Source organism: Scomber japonicus, chromosome 13 (genome assembly GCF_027409825.1).
Source record: "Scomber japonicus isolate fScoJap1 chromosome 13, fScoJap1.pri, whole genome shotgun sequence".
Classification (NCBI taxonomy): domain Eukaryota; kingdom Metazoa; phylum Chordata; class Actinopteri; order Scombriformes; family Scombridae; genus Scomber; species Scomber japonicus.
In genome coordinates this window covers 28,591,609-28,606,305 of record NC_070590.1, presented here as the reverse complement: position 1 = coordinate 28,606,305, position 14,697 = coordinate 28,591,609, and the positions used below count along the sequence as shown (strand labels likewise).

At 38.5% G+C, this 14,697-nt stretch overlaps 1 protein-coding gene across 3 annotated transcripts in view; it reads left to right on the top strand.

Annotated features, from left to right (window-relative positions):
* The window catches only part of ntm (neurotrimin), a 476,954-nt gene that overhangs the window by 442,435 nt on the left and 19,822 nt on the right, over positions 1-14,697 (top strand). For 2 of the 3 annotated variants that reach the window (XM_053331508.1, XM_053331506.1), the window contains exon 3: positions 1,577-1,702. In XM_053331508.1, the coding sequence (XP_053187483.1) occupies positions 1,577-1,702 (126 nt within the window). Of the gene's footprint in view, positions 1-1,576; positions 1,718-14,697 lie in introns of all 3 variants that reach the window. The other variant, XM_053331507.1, reaches the window with a different exon arrangement.

Here is a 14,697-nt window from a genome sequence, read left to right as displayed (position 1 = left end):
AGAGTCATCTCAACTATTAAATTTCAGCAACAGGAAACTATTCTCTGGGGATTCTGTTCTATTGGCGGGTCGGCATGTGGTGTGGATGAATTCTTCAAAAAAATAACATATAATTTCTTGTGGTAATGCAGGTAACTCGACATAGTGATAGTGATATTACTGAAATCCTACATGTAACCTGTTATATTACTGCACTACTAGCACTGCTCACAAAACACCAAATTAGTAGCTACCAGATTTACATTGTAGACTACCAAGTAACACAGTACATGTATACCAGTGAAGATGATAATTGTACGAACTCTTTACTATTTAGCAAAGTGACTGGAGGTGAAATCATGGCTCGGACCTCTTTTTCATTGAAGTAAAGTGGGGATGTAAATATCTCACTCTCTCTGCGTGGTGGTTTCAAAGCTCAGTGATGAAAAGCTTTACTTGTCCATGTGGAATTAAACATTCTGTCACAAGGCAGACTGAATTAAACATGACAGTGATTCCATTTTCATCTAAACATAATTTCCCTTTAATGATTGTTCTGCAAAAAAGGATCTAAAGGAAATGTGTTTTGTTGTAGGGTATAATTCATATCTTTATGTTGAAAAACAACTGCTGTGCTGGTGAAGTGCTTGCATTATTCATCAGAAACTGTTCAGCATGTATCAAGTGGGGGGAAAAAAAGGAGTGGGGACTGTCTCATAAATTAATGTGACTGACACTTTCTCTTGGTGCCAAACATTAACCGCACTACCAAGATGAGAATCGTTCCACCTCTACACAGCACACATAGGTATGAGGCTTTTAACCTGTGTAAAATATAAGAAGAAATTGAGCTTGTGCTGCAAAACCATTCCCACAGGAACTACAGCACTTCCTGCGACATCTCAAACTCTCTTCCACTTCCTCCTCTCTACCCTCAATATCTGTATTTATATATAATAGATGTAAACATAGATATATTTTTAATGTGTCTTGTGTTCATTTATTTTATTTTAATTGAAAAAATGAACGTAAGATGCATAACATGCAACCATTAACAATTAATAAAACTACGATTCACCATCCAGCATGGACCACAAGAGGAAAACAGGTCTATTACATGAGATATGACACTTCATAAAGATTGCACCTTCTTTCTTTAATATATATTCAACCAATTTATTTAATATTAATATGTTTTTCAGTGTGTTGATGTTAATTATCTTCTGCTGCCACTCTCTTGCAACACTATGCAGAAAAATGTAATTATCACTTTTTGCAACTCATGACAGGAGTCAATATCAAATATGTCACGAAGGTAAAACAATGAAATATCATTTTTGGGAAAGTGTTTACACTTAATATACAATATATGACCTTTTCTAACTTGCAAGCAGAATTCTAGTCATAACTATGCAGAATTTAAAGCTTGTTTTATGGACTTTCTTACATCTGGGGGACTTGAAAGTGACAGGTTAGGGAAAAAAAGAAAGAAAATGCATTTTCACAAGCTGAGTACTGCTTCTTCAGACAAGTAAACCCTTTAAATCAGTGACATCCTTGATTAAAATTACGTATTTTTTTTCATTTTCTTTCACAGTACCGCCAAAAATCATCAACCTGTCAAGAGATATTGTGGTAAACGAAGGCTCCAATGTCACCCTGATGTGCCAAGCCAACGGTAAACCAGAGCCTTCCCTCAGCTGGAAACTCATCTCCCCTTCAGGTACGTTGTTTGTCTGTAAATAAATAAAAAAAAAACATTAATATCGATATTTTCCTCTTCAATCTATCACTTTTTTCCTGGGCTTCATGCTGCATTTTTCTCGCTGTACCTCGCTCTATTCCCCTCACCCCTCTGTGTTTATCACTCCATCTTTGACTTTGTTTGACCCTTGGTGGATTTCTCGCTTCACTTATTACCCATCATTACCTGCTTCCAGATCATCATTACAACATAATTGTTCACAGGAAAATAAACTGGCCTTGTTGTAATTGGACTAATTAATTAGGATAATTGGATGGATGTAAATGTTGTGAAGGCACTCTGAATGACAGGATTAATGCACAGGACATTAACACAGTTTGGAGCTTTATGCAAAGACGAATGTGCACGTCAAGTATGTCCAAAATCCTGTTAGTTTTATTGTATACGCTCAATGGCATTTATTTGGCTTTTCTCAGTCAAGACTGAAGGAAACCAAATTCAAGTTGCTATTTTTGTACAGAAATGTGTCCATGTAAGATGCTTGCATTCATAATGAATTACATTTAAAAGCCAGAGCTTTTGTGCTTTCATCTGTGCTGTCCTTTGTATTGAAGCAGGGATGTGGGAATTGAAATGTTAATATGACACAAGTGTGACTGACCTGTGTAAGGAGATAAGCAGAGAGAGGGGACACTCATTGGCTCCTATTTGTTAAATATGACATGCTTGTGCATACATTATCATGCAGAATGTGTTGAAGAGACAAGCGATGATGGGTGTTGTTGGACTTCTTTGTTCGGGGTCCAAGCTGCTAGAACCCCTACTGTTTTGTTCTCATTATTGTTCTGTCTGTCTTTCCTTCTTTCCTTCTTTCCACCTGATAGGCACATACAATGACACTCACTGACCTTAAGGTAGCACTGCAACAATCAAGTTTACATTTTAGCATTTAACTTCAACAGTTTTGACTGGAGTCAAAATTATTTCATTTAAATCTCTCAAATATCTGCTCTAGCTTTGCTCTAATGGTCCCATTTCACAACTTTTTTCTCATTTTTCTCAAAAACGTATTTCTAAAAACCAGAAAGCATTGGCTCAATCATTCCGTAAACTTTGTCAGTGTCATCTACAGATATCACTGATCAAAAATGTCAATCTGATTAGCAATTATTCACTTTTAGACCTATGTCTTTAAGTTCAATGTTACATGAACACTCATATATCACAATTGGCTAAAACTATTCAAACCAAATTTGGTGTACGTTTGGATGCTAGGTCCAAACTTTGTTATTTAGTCCCGAGATATTCTACCACTAGGGGGTGCCACAAAACTGTAGTAGTATGTATGTAATAGCTCATATCTCATAATCGACTGGACAGGTGTGTATGAAATTCTGTTTGCACTATTTAGCACCATGACTGGGCCGATGCATAAAATTAGTAATGATTAATTAAAGTGGGTGTGGCTTATTTCAGCAAATCTAAATTTGTAGACAGAAATAGGTTCTGCACATCTACTAAATTGTGATGAAAGCTTGACCCACTGCAGCCTATGGTCAATTCAGAAGTCTGGCACTCATCATGTAAAATCATTTTACATCTATATGTTTACAAGTCTTCATTCATATGCAACCAAAATTGACACAGATTTTCTTTGAATACTAGATATCAAGTGTTTCAAAGTTTTGTGTGGTCCCTCTCTCTGCCTAATGCTCAAGACTGGTTTGGTTTCCTGGCTCAGGAACCGGTGTCTGGGGTTGAAGAGGGCGTCAGGAAACTACCCACACCTGGGTAGTTGTAGCTTCCTTGTTAACATCTTTCTATTTGTCTCAGGCCTTCACCAACCAGAAGGGTTAGGGTTTTGTGTTTTGTTTGGCCACAGTTGCATGATTTGGATTTTAGTTATTTATCTGTAATTGTGGTGAATGCAGTCACATAGTCTTCCACTGTCTTCAACTGTGAGATCATGAAAACAAAAGACAGCATGATCACTAGCAGAGACAATAGTTCAGGGGTTAAGCTGTGTTGACTATAATATGAAGGTCTTGGTTTCAAATCCCTGGGTAAAGAAGTCCTACTTGGCAACCATGTAACAACTCATGCGTGTGGTATATTTTCAAGTGCTTATTGAGGTCATATAAAGCTGAAGGTTGCCTATTTTAACCCCAAGAAGATTTATTTTTATTTTTCTCTGCTAAAAAATCCATCAGATCTAGAGACATTAAGAATTGGCAGGTGGGGTGAGAATTCACCCGCTACTCAGCCACATACAATGACTTTAAATAACCACAGGGTGATGCTGTAATGGTCAAGTTTACATTTCTGCAATTATCTCAAAAACAACTTGGAGAGTCAAAATTATTTCATTATTTGAACCCCTTGAGTCATCTCCATCTGGTCTTTTGCACTAAAAATGTCAATTTTGCCATTTTTCACAATCTGCTTGGACTCTGATTGCTGCTTGAGGCTATACTTTTTTGTTTTTGGTTTAAAGGAGAGAAGTGAGATCCCTGCTACCAGTCAGACTTCTTGGGTCAAAGTGTCAAAAAATATGGGTACTTTGATATCAGATACCACTATGACATTGTTTATGCAGCTGTTGTAGAGATTGGAATATCTTCTTGTTGATTCGTGGTCTTGGTCCCGCAAGCTTCTAAGTCATCTATGCAGCATTTAACAGTAACAGAGCATCGCAGCTTCTGTGTAAACAACAGAACAGTGAGTCAGACCTCCCATCCTGCTGTAACTTGCTCTTGGCTGGATTCACTGCTTGGTCCAGAAGATGAGCATTAATATTTATGCCACCTCTGTTGTTGTACATCATAAATTCTCTGTGTTCAACAGGTTAATGGCATTGCCTACTCTGGTTTGAGTGAGGCAGTGTCTAGCATCCAATAAAACTTTATGTTTAATGAGTGAGTGTTGGGGCATATTGTTCAGCTTTCTCCCAGGCTTCTAGACTGCTGTACTACGCTTAGCATACTAAGCCGAGCATGCATTGCACTTCCTTTGGTTTCTTACCTTTCAACTGAAGAATATCTTGCTGGACTGAGGTGGGCAGATCTAACAGAGAGGGTTCTTGCAGTACACAAACTCATAACAGCAGAAACACAAGCTGGAGTCTTAACCATGACATGATTTGTTACCTCCTGAGGTATTGAAAAAAAAAAAAAAAAGTTGTATTTTCAGATTTCTTCTACTGTTATGCATATATCAATGGAGCTTCTTCCTGTCAGTCACTGGCAAAACACCAGTGGTGAATGAAATACATGATTCTAATCTTCATTTGTAAGAAATTTCACTGCAACCACAGTGTCATTTCAACTTTTTGTCCATCATATTCTATCAAATAATATAAATGTCCAGCTGCCATTCATACTCACATAGTTTAAACTTTGTTAGAGCTTTAAACCTTCACTCTTTGGCTTATTTCTTAGTAAATGACTGATGGCAGAAAACAGCATTACGGTCTCTTTATTAAAGCTTTCAAATACAGCAGAGATCTTGTTACATATCATTCTGTTCCTCTCACAGGCACATCACTTGAGAGAAAGTGAATCAATGTCTCCAACTGTTCATTATACTTTTTCCAAAGGTGAACTGCATGACCGGCCCTCAAGAAAGCACATCTGTAGAAATGTCATTCAATGAATCATAGATGGTCTTGAGATTGTCAGTTTGTAGTTGTAGTCGAATCATTCATCATGTAAACTTGGCCCTGGATGGAGAGGCTTATGTTCATAAAGTCCAGTTGTAGCAGAAATTGGATATGTCCAACATACAGTACCTATAGTTAATGATTGCAGTTGTTTTGTTTTTGGCTTTTTTTGATTTTGCAGATAATTTTGTAGGTTGCAATAGTTGACTTTAATCTGAATATATTTGCAGTCAGGTATTGGAATATTGTGTTCCCATTCAAATTCTGAAGATCTTACAAAGACACTTTTTTGTGTTTTGTTATCTGAGCCAGGAATAGACAGCTAATCATTTCTATTTCCCTCTAGACTGTGGATCCTCTGACCTGGACTTACAGCATGAAAAGATGCTGAAGACAAATGTTCATTGTTCTGTCACTTCATGAGAACATTGCAGCCTCACAGGCTTTGTTTCATGAGTTATCCATAAAAAGACATCTATGCTCACAGGGAAAGATTAATTGTTCAAGTCCAAGAAGACTGTCCAAGATGGGTTTGGTGATAGTTTAGAGGAAATAAGGCTACTGGCATCAGCAGATAGCAGATTTAACACTACATATAATAGCTTGCCGTCCATGGCCCAAACTGAATTACACTAAATATATATTACCTAAGATGACACATGTGTAATGTGTCTGCAATTGTTTTTGCTGTCTGTGAATTATTTGGAAGCTGTAGGACCAATGGATCATGATAGTTACTGCTATGAGCAAAAGTTGACTTGTCCACATTATCAAATGCAGCATTTTCAAGCATTTGTTTTCTTCTATGTTGGAAACTGTGCTGGATTTGAGCAAATCTGTTGGAACAGGAGGCCACAGAGTCAAGATAGCCATTGCCTTGACTCTCATTTCTAAAGGAGTGAGATTCTTAAGACATAACTATGCTGTATTTACTGTCCCTTTGTAGAACAGCAATAATAACTGACACTGGGAATGTTGCAACTGATGGGAAAGTTGGCCATGCCATCTCAGTGGTGGTGATTTATGGTAGACATCACTATTGTTAGTCACAATCTGTAAGTATAATAGACAGTAGTGTCAATTCCAGGTGTCAATTACAGTTCCTTTGAAATGATACAATAATCTACTCAACTAATGCTGTACTTTGGCACAAAGGTGCATATATTATTGATTTTTACTGTGTGACAGTGATTTGGCATTTATCTCATTATCATATCCTGTTGTATACTCACACAGTAGCTGTAAGAATTAACAGGGAGAGAAGGGAATGCTATCTGCTGACTCATTGAAAGGCAGTGATGCATTGTGTCTCCGGAGAATTTTGGCTTGGTGCTTTATGTGGGTAAACATAACATTAGTGTATTCATTAGCAACCATCATCTCCCACTAGAGCTATGATTGGTGTTGTGGTTTCCAGAGTTTTGTTCTTGTTTTACCGGAGACAAAGATTCAAAAGTTTCATGAGTCTTTGTCAAACCCATATCAAATGCTGACACTGTTAATTAGTCTGACCAAGGACTTTTAGGTCATTGAGTTCTGGTGCCTTGACCTGATTATGGTGTGAGGCATTGGATGGAGCTCACTAAGCCAGTAGCTTAACCAGCACCCACGCTTTTCTGCAGGAGGCTGCAATCTATGGAAGTATAAGTAAGTGTACAGCATAAGTTATGAGTAAGTGCTTTTCTTTTGGGGCATATTCCCTAAACATTCATCAACAACATGTTCAACTGCAGTCATTGGTTAGCTGGTGCCAGAATCTTTGAACATTGGATAAGCCTGGCTATCATCTTTAGAGACTCCTACAAGATCATTAAGGCGTCAGTATGTTCCGATCCAAGTGCTTATCAGATGGTCTAGTGTCCGAATCCACGTCTCGCTATATCTTCATAGCATCAGAACTGGCAGGCTGTGTCTGACAATTTCTGTAACTTCCCAAAACTGACAATCCATCACACTTGCCCACTTCACATAGCAATTGGCCAGTTGTGCAGGGGTGTAAAAGGAAGCAATGATTTGAACTTCTCTCTAAATGTATTGCCATTACTGTCACTTTCTAAATGTACCGACAAGTGCAACACTATAAATGCCTTCCAATAAAAACAGTTGGTAGAAATGTACCAACAGTGATAGTGTTTGGACCATCTCTATGATAGTTGGCTTTCACCCCACCTTTGAATGAGGCCATTTGGCTCCTCCAGCAACACTTGTAAATGAAAAGTAACTTTATTATAAGACAAGCCATTACAATGTGGCAATGAACACCTTTGCTTTTAGATAAAGTCAGACAACATGTGTATATCTGCCTTAATTTCCTGCCATATCATCATGATATTAGTTTGTGGTCATTGTCTGAAAGTAGAATATCAAATACCTTGTACATCCATGGGCAGTAAGGCACTGAACATATCATTCTCCATTCCTCAAACATTTATATAATGACCATGGCAAAGGAACAGTGAGAGAAAATTGTGAGTAGTTCATATTTACCAAGAAAAAAACAACTAAAATCAAGTGAAACTGACATATAAATGACAGCATGAAGTTTTAATTGTCTTATCTTCTTCTGTTTCAGTGTTCAGATGTTCTAGCTGAGAGTATAAGGAAGTACAAATAATGCCTAATTGGGAAAAACTTCTCATTTTCTTGTGCTCTTGAACAGCCCAATCAATATCCTATGAAAGCAACAGAGAATGTTTATCCTATTTCAATATGATCATGGACCTGATTGGACAATTACACCTAAAACAGGTTTTACAGCAGAGTGAACTTTCCTCACTCTTTTGTAATTTTTAGTCCTAATTAGACAAATAGTAAATTAGTGACTTGTAAAGGTCTGACAAAATTGACTGCTGGGCCAGAGGGGGGGTGACCCGTGTTTCCGAGGCGTGGGACTGAACCACTTAGCTATCTGGGAACTATTGCTGTGAAATCTCATTAACTGGGTTTCAACAGCTGGGATTGTAAGCTGCCTTCACTTCCTGGCTCTGATGTGAACAACAGAGCTGTTCTCTCCTCAGACCTCCTAAAGGTGCAATCTATTATAATTGTCTGTAAATACATAGTCATCTAGGAGGAGTTTGAGAAAGCTGAGTCATTGAGACATTTTCATTTTGTTGAGTATTTGGTTTGAGTTTGTCAGAAAAAAACATTTGTATAAGAAGAAAAATACTTTTTATACCACTGTTATATAAATGTGATGTAGTGGTGTCTTCATATAGAATGTATTTGTCTCTTCTTTTATTTTTAATTTCTTCCTGGAGGAATATTTATGTCGATGCCTGAGGTAATAATTGCCTCGTGTTGTAGGACTAGCATACTGACCATAGATGATCTTTCTGTTTTATGTAGGAGACGTATCAACAGTAGTCAATAGTGCAAAGTCCCCTCAGTTGTTTATAATGCTTGATAAATGTGGACTACAAGCTGCAATTATAGAGAGTGCCTTTGTGACTTATCGCCCCGGGGGGCGCGCATTTGTTACATCGATGGTTCAAATCAGGTTTCTTTGCACCTCTCCTGCATCTTTCATGTTTGTCCTTGGTGTGTTTTCCAATAAAGCAAAGACCTTAAAACTAATCTTTTATAGAGACAGTTCAGATCACAAACTCTGATCTCTGCTGTGCATCTGTGCACCGCAAGATAGCTGCAGAAGTGTGTGTATGTGTGTGTGTGTGTGTGTGTGTGTGTGTGTGTGTGTGTGTGTGTGTACTTGTATGGCTATCATTGTGAGAACCAATATTTGAGTTTTATACAGTACCTGGGAAGTGAGGACATTCTAATAAGGTGAGGACACTTTTTGACACTCCTTCAACAGTCAGACGGTTTTAGGATGAAGGTTAGAATTGGTTTAAGTTCAGTTTAGGGTTAGGGTTAGGGTTAGGCATCTAGTTGTTATGGTTAAAGTCAAGATTAGGGTTAGGCATTTGGTTGTGACCGGTAGGTGATAAGGTTAAGGTAAGGGGCTAGGGAATGCATTATGTCAATGAATGTCCTTATTAAGCTAGCTATACAAACTTGTGTGTGTGTTCTTGTATGGCTATCATTGTGAGAACCAATATTTGAGTTTTATACCTGGGAAGTGAGGATATTTTAGTAAGGTGAGGACACTTTTTGACACTCCTTCAAAGGGCTGTCTGAGGCTTCAGACTTGGTTTTTGGATGAGGGATAGAATTGGTGTAAGTTCAGTTATACTAGTGAGAACCTATGAGTTTTATACCCTCAAATAAGTTCAGTTTAGGGTCAGGGCATTAGTTGCGATGGTTAAGGTTAAGGTTAGGGGTTAGGGAATGCATTGTAACAATGAATGTCCTCATTATGATAGCTTGTACAGCATGTGGCTACACTTCTTCCAAGTTCTGAATTTTTTTAGAGCAAAACCAGTTGAGTGAGAATCTTTACGTAAAACAATCCCTTTTTATCAGAGGTCCCGGCAGCTCCTTTCAGCGGCATTCTTTATTCCATACTCATTTCAGCGCTCTTCATGATCTGATCTAAATACCGGTAGATGCACTGATGGGCTGCTTATATTTATTTATCTGTTTAAAATCCATATCTGAGAAAGTGCATTGAAATTCATAGTGAAGAATTCTTGGTGATTCAGGAATATCTATTGGCTTTTAGTATAGTGTGGGATAAAACTGTAAATAGTCTAGCTGTTGTAACTGTTGTTTTGATTTTCCTCATGCAAGATAAAAAGCAAAGCAGTGTTTTTCAGTTTTTTTCCTCTTCACTTTTTTAGTTGTTTTTTCTCTCAAATAGCCAACTCTCAATGTGCTGAATTACGCTTGCTATTTTTTTTCATTGTAGTTACCTTTCTCTTTATCAGTTTCATCTCAAGTGTTCGACTGAGGACTTGATAAAGCAGTTTGGTAAGAATACACAGAGTCACACTGCACAGTTGTTACCCTGACTCAGAGAGATTGGGGGGAGAGAGAGAGAGAGAGACAGAGAGGGAGAGAGAGATAATGAAAGAGAGAGAGAGTGAGAGACAGAGAGAGCAGCAGCAGATCAGAGCAGAACATTTCCCAGTACTTGTAGTCTAAACTTGTATTCCAGTATCTCCCAGCTGCAGAGCAACTCTGCTCCAGCCTGAGGCCATTCAGAGTGTGCCCTGCTATTGCAAGCACCCCGGGGTGCTAAAAAGAGTGAATTAAATAAATAAAGATCCTGTGTGTGTGTGTGCGCGCACACACTCGTGTGTGTGTGCATAAAGATTGATGATTTCAGGCTGAGTCTGGGGCTCTCACACAGCCCATGACCCAGCTCCGCCTCACCTTTGATAGATAGATGGCTTTAGGGGGCTTGTGGCGGATCAGGAATGATCTTCGGTATCTCCCACAGACCGCACACAACCTGACTGCAAAGTTTGTCAACCTGGGCGGCCAGCAGACGCCCCGGTGCATTACACAGCCTGGAATGAACGTGCACATGATTGAATTCGGCCTAGGAGCAATAAAAGTTTTCCAGATTTTCACCGGCCTGATAGCCTGGAAAGATTCATCTGAAGTTGGAGCTGATGGAGGTGGTAGTTGTACATCGCTGCCTTTTTGACCCTGTTGAAGGTGAAAGACAGAAATACAGTATGTAACTGTAAAGCATACAGTATCAGTGTCAGTTTAAATGTTCTTGTGTTAAGATTTAGCTTTAGTCTTTTCATCATTTCATTCATTTTTATTTTATTTAAAGTCTGTGTAAAGTAAGAATAAATATGTGTTCTGAGTTTGACATACCTTTTTACACCTCTTTTAGAAATACATTTTTGACCTATTTAATGTGTTTAGAAGAAAATGTCTGAATTCAATTTACACGGCCTTCTAACAAACATTCTATACATTTTAAGGGTGCATCTGTCACCTTAACCCTAACCCTGATACACAGTTACTATGGTTACAGGTGTTGTTCTCATCTATTGCAGCGTTAGCCGAAAAGTTGCTGTTTTCCTGTTTATAGCAGTGAGCAATGATACACACACATGTCCATGTCACTTTGCCCTACAGTTACACAACAGACAGACTGTCATTGCCGGTTGTCTTTTTCCAAACATTGTCTGATGACAGAGTGAACTGTTGAGTCATTTTTCTTCACTTGTCATTACTGCAGCTGCATGCTTCCAGATTCATTGTCCATGCAACTGTTATATTTTCCTTTCAAGAACTCAAGAACTTGCTGATTATTAACTAAAATTAGTGACAGAGGCTTACTAATGTATGAAATATGAAATGCAAGATCCTGCTCATTAGTGCAACAGGTCAAGCAGCAGAATCGACTTGTTAAGAAACATGTGTGTGACTGTGTGTGTGTGGGTGTGTGTGTGTGGGATGGTGGAAGATGTTGAGTATGTAAGGAGAAGGCCAACATGTGAGTCCTCAGATGCACACATGGTGTTTAATAAGACTTCATTAAAGCAGTAATTGGTTCATTGGTTCATTTGTCAACCTTTCACATTTTTGTTTGGTTCATTTGTTGCTAAAAACTTGTGTTGATTAAATTGACACAGATTCATGGTTTTTACAGGATGACCCTTCATTACTTTGGTAACTCTCTGATCTTTCCTGTATCTGCACCAACTGGAACAAAAAATCTTCCCTTCATGATTACTTTCATACACCACAATGGACTAGGAGAGTCATGCTCACTAGAGAATGTATCCTACTGTTTTAAGTAAAATAGCAGCACCATTTAAGTCATTGCAGGCCTTATGTCAAAAATTAGAGAAAAAACAGGTGTGCAGGACATCAATCCTATTTTTGACCACTACAGGAAGGTATGGCATATCAACCAGTTGCCATCCCAGGTCATCAAATACTGCCAGTTTGTCACACCCCTATGGCATTTCATGCAGATGCTCAAGGCACCCTTTGACATCTGTATAGAGACACACCTGGCTTTCAGCTGCATCCAGTTTAGACCCTTCCATGATAATATAACACACTCTGAACAACTGGTGTGGTCTGGTAAGTTAGGTTTAAGCCACACAAAAAATATAAAAAATAGCCTAATGGCAACAGTAAACACTCCAACAAGAAAACCTGTCCAATACTGTTGGAAGCAGGAGACAAAGAGTGATTTCTTGCAGCAATTTCCACTTTTAATTATCTCAACATGCACCCAACCTGCCTCCTCCTTCTGATGCTGGTTTTCAGACATTGTCGGTCTCATGGCATCAAATAATGATGTGGATGGGTTTATTTTGGAGTTAGTCTGGGGGCAGATTTAGAGAAATATTCAGGAGGCTGAGACTTTAAGAGGTGGCTGATATATAATCGCAACCAATCACACATATATCAATCACATATATATCAATATTTGCACGAAAAAGCCCACAAACCAAGATATTTTAAGTAAAAAAAAATGCATTATTGTGACACATTAGTATTGTTTACATTAGTAAAGCATTGAATAAATATCTGAAGGCTGCATTGGAAATAAACATTTTTCCAATTGCAAATCTTTTTTTCATTGGACATTATTCCATAATTTAGACCAGTGATTTTCAACCACTGTGCAGCAGCACACTAGTGTGATCATCAGGTGTGCCGTGGAAAATGATCCAATTTCACTTGATTAGTCCAAAAAAAATTATTTAGTTGCTGCAAATAATTTTCCATTGTTGAGCGTTGGTGCCTGCAATGTAGTGACTGGCTGTTAAATATGCTTTCAGGCCCCATTTTAACGATCTATAGTGCAAGTGCCTTTGGGGTCCAAATCCACTTTTGCTATTTTAACAGCAGAAAAACGGTCAATGCACCAGGCACATGGTCCAGGGTTGGACTTAAGTCCCCTCATTAATCATAGGCGTGTTTTGGGCGTAATACGTGGTAAACCAATCAGAGTGTTATCTCCCAGCAGCCAGGAGTGCTGTCACTTTGGCAGATTGCTATTATAACGGAAAGAAAGTTGGCTAATGAGCTGCTAATCTCACATTTACTTCATAGAAATGAAGAGTTATAACTGACCAGTCTGATGAGTGTAGAGGTGTGTGTAGTTATACTGCAGCAGCCTGGTGTCATCAGCTGATTTAATAAACAGTGAGTGGCTGTGCGTAATGGCACTGTGCTCTGTACAGCATCTCAGAGGATGTAGACTTATCAACATATCAGTCCTACAATATAAACAGCTGTGGATAACAGTCACTGTAAGAATCACACACATTCATTAATAGATCAATACAGATGTTTGTTTATTTGTTTATCTTTTAATTACAGTTTTAGTTCTCTTTAAATTGTTCAGTCATGTAGTAACAGGTAAACTCAGCAGGGTTTTAATTCTTGAAAGTATGGAAACCTGATCAATGACATCTCAATAATATGTGTGAAATATTGTTCAGTTTGTTAATTTAAGACAATAGAGTCAGTGTTGCCTGCAAGAGGTGGCAATGATAAGATGTACAACCGTGATAGATAAATATCTGAAGTGCAGAGTCCGAACTGTACCCTGGACAAAACTGTAACCCAGATGAAGAGCCTAGTATGAGTGGTGGTTAAAAGAAAGCAAAAACTACAAGCTTGAAGTAACACAGCGAAAGTTATCTTTGGTTTGGATTTACTTTCACTGGGGATCCATCTGCACTGACTCCGTTATGCTTGGTGTGTAGGGAAAAGCTATCCAACACCAACACCCAAGAACACCCAAGAACAAAACAATAACATGGACTATTTTATTCCTCTGTGTGAACACATGGAGAAACAGGCAACTTTAATGAGAAAAACCACAAAGGTGTCTGAGAGAGCTCTCAAAGCTAGCTACAGTACTTAATACTATCTGCCTGCAAAGCCATTGTGAACCAGATGCTCGGCCCTGACGTGGTTAAAGAAGTAGCCAAAGTTCCTCTCTCAGATAATACAATAGCCAGATGTATTGAGGACATATCTGCAGACATCGAAAGGGTTGTTTTGGAAAAGATCTGCATGTCTACAGACATTAGTAGACATGTGGATGGAGACGCCATCAGAGAAAACTTAAAACCTATTTTGCAAAGCATCGCCACAATGTGTAATTTTGTAACATTTTTGGTTGATGTTGTGCTGCAGCATTTGTGGCTCAAAATAAGTAGAAAAGCACTGGTTTAGACTTTGATATCCAGTGTTTATCTACTTTTTCAGATTAAACAGCCAAAAGTCCTTTTTACTGAGCTTTAATTTGAGAGTGTGGTAAAAGTGCAAACTGTCAGCTCTCAGGTACAAGCTCTAAATGAACTGTCACTGCATTGCTGACTAATGTGGCTTTTTGTTCAGGGCTTGGAGGGAGTGGCTGCTTTTTGTATCTTGCACTTGAATGATTGATCTGAAATTTGGACCTGTTTGTGTGTGTGTGTGTGTGTGTGTTTGTGTGTGTGTGTGTGTGTGTGCAGAACGA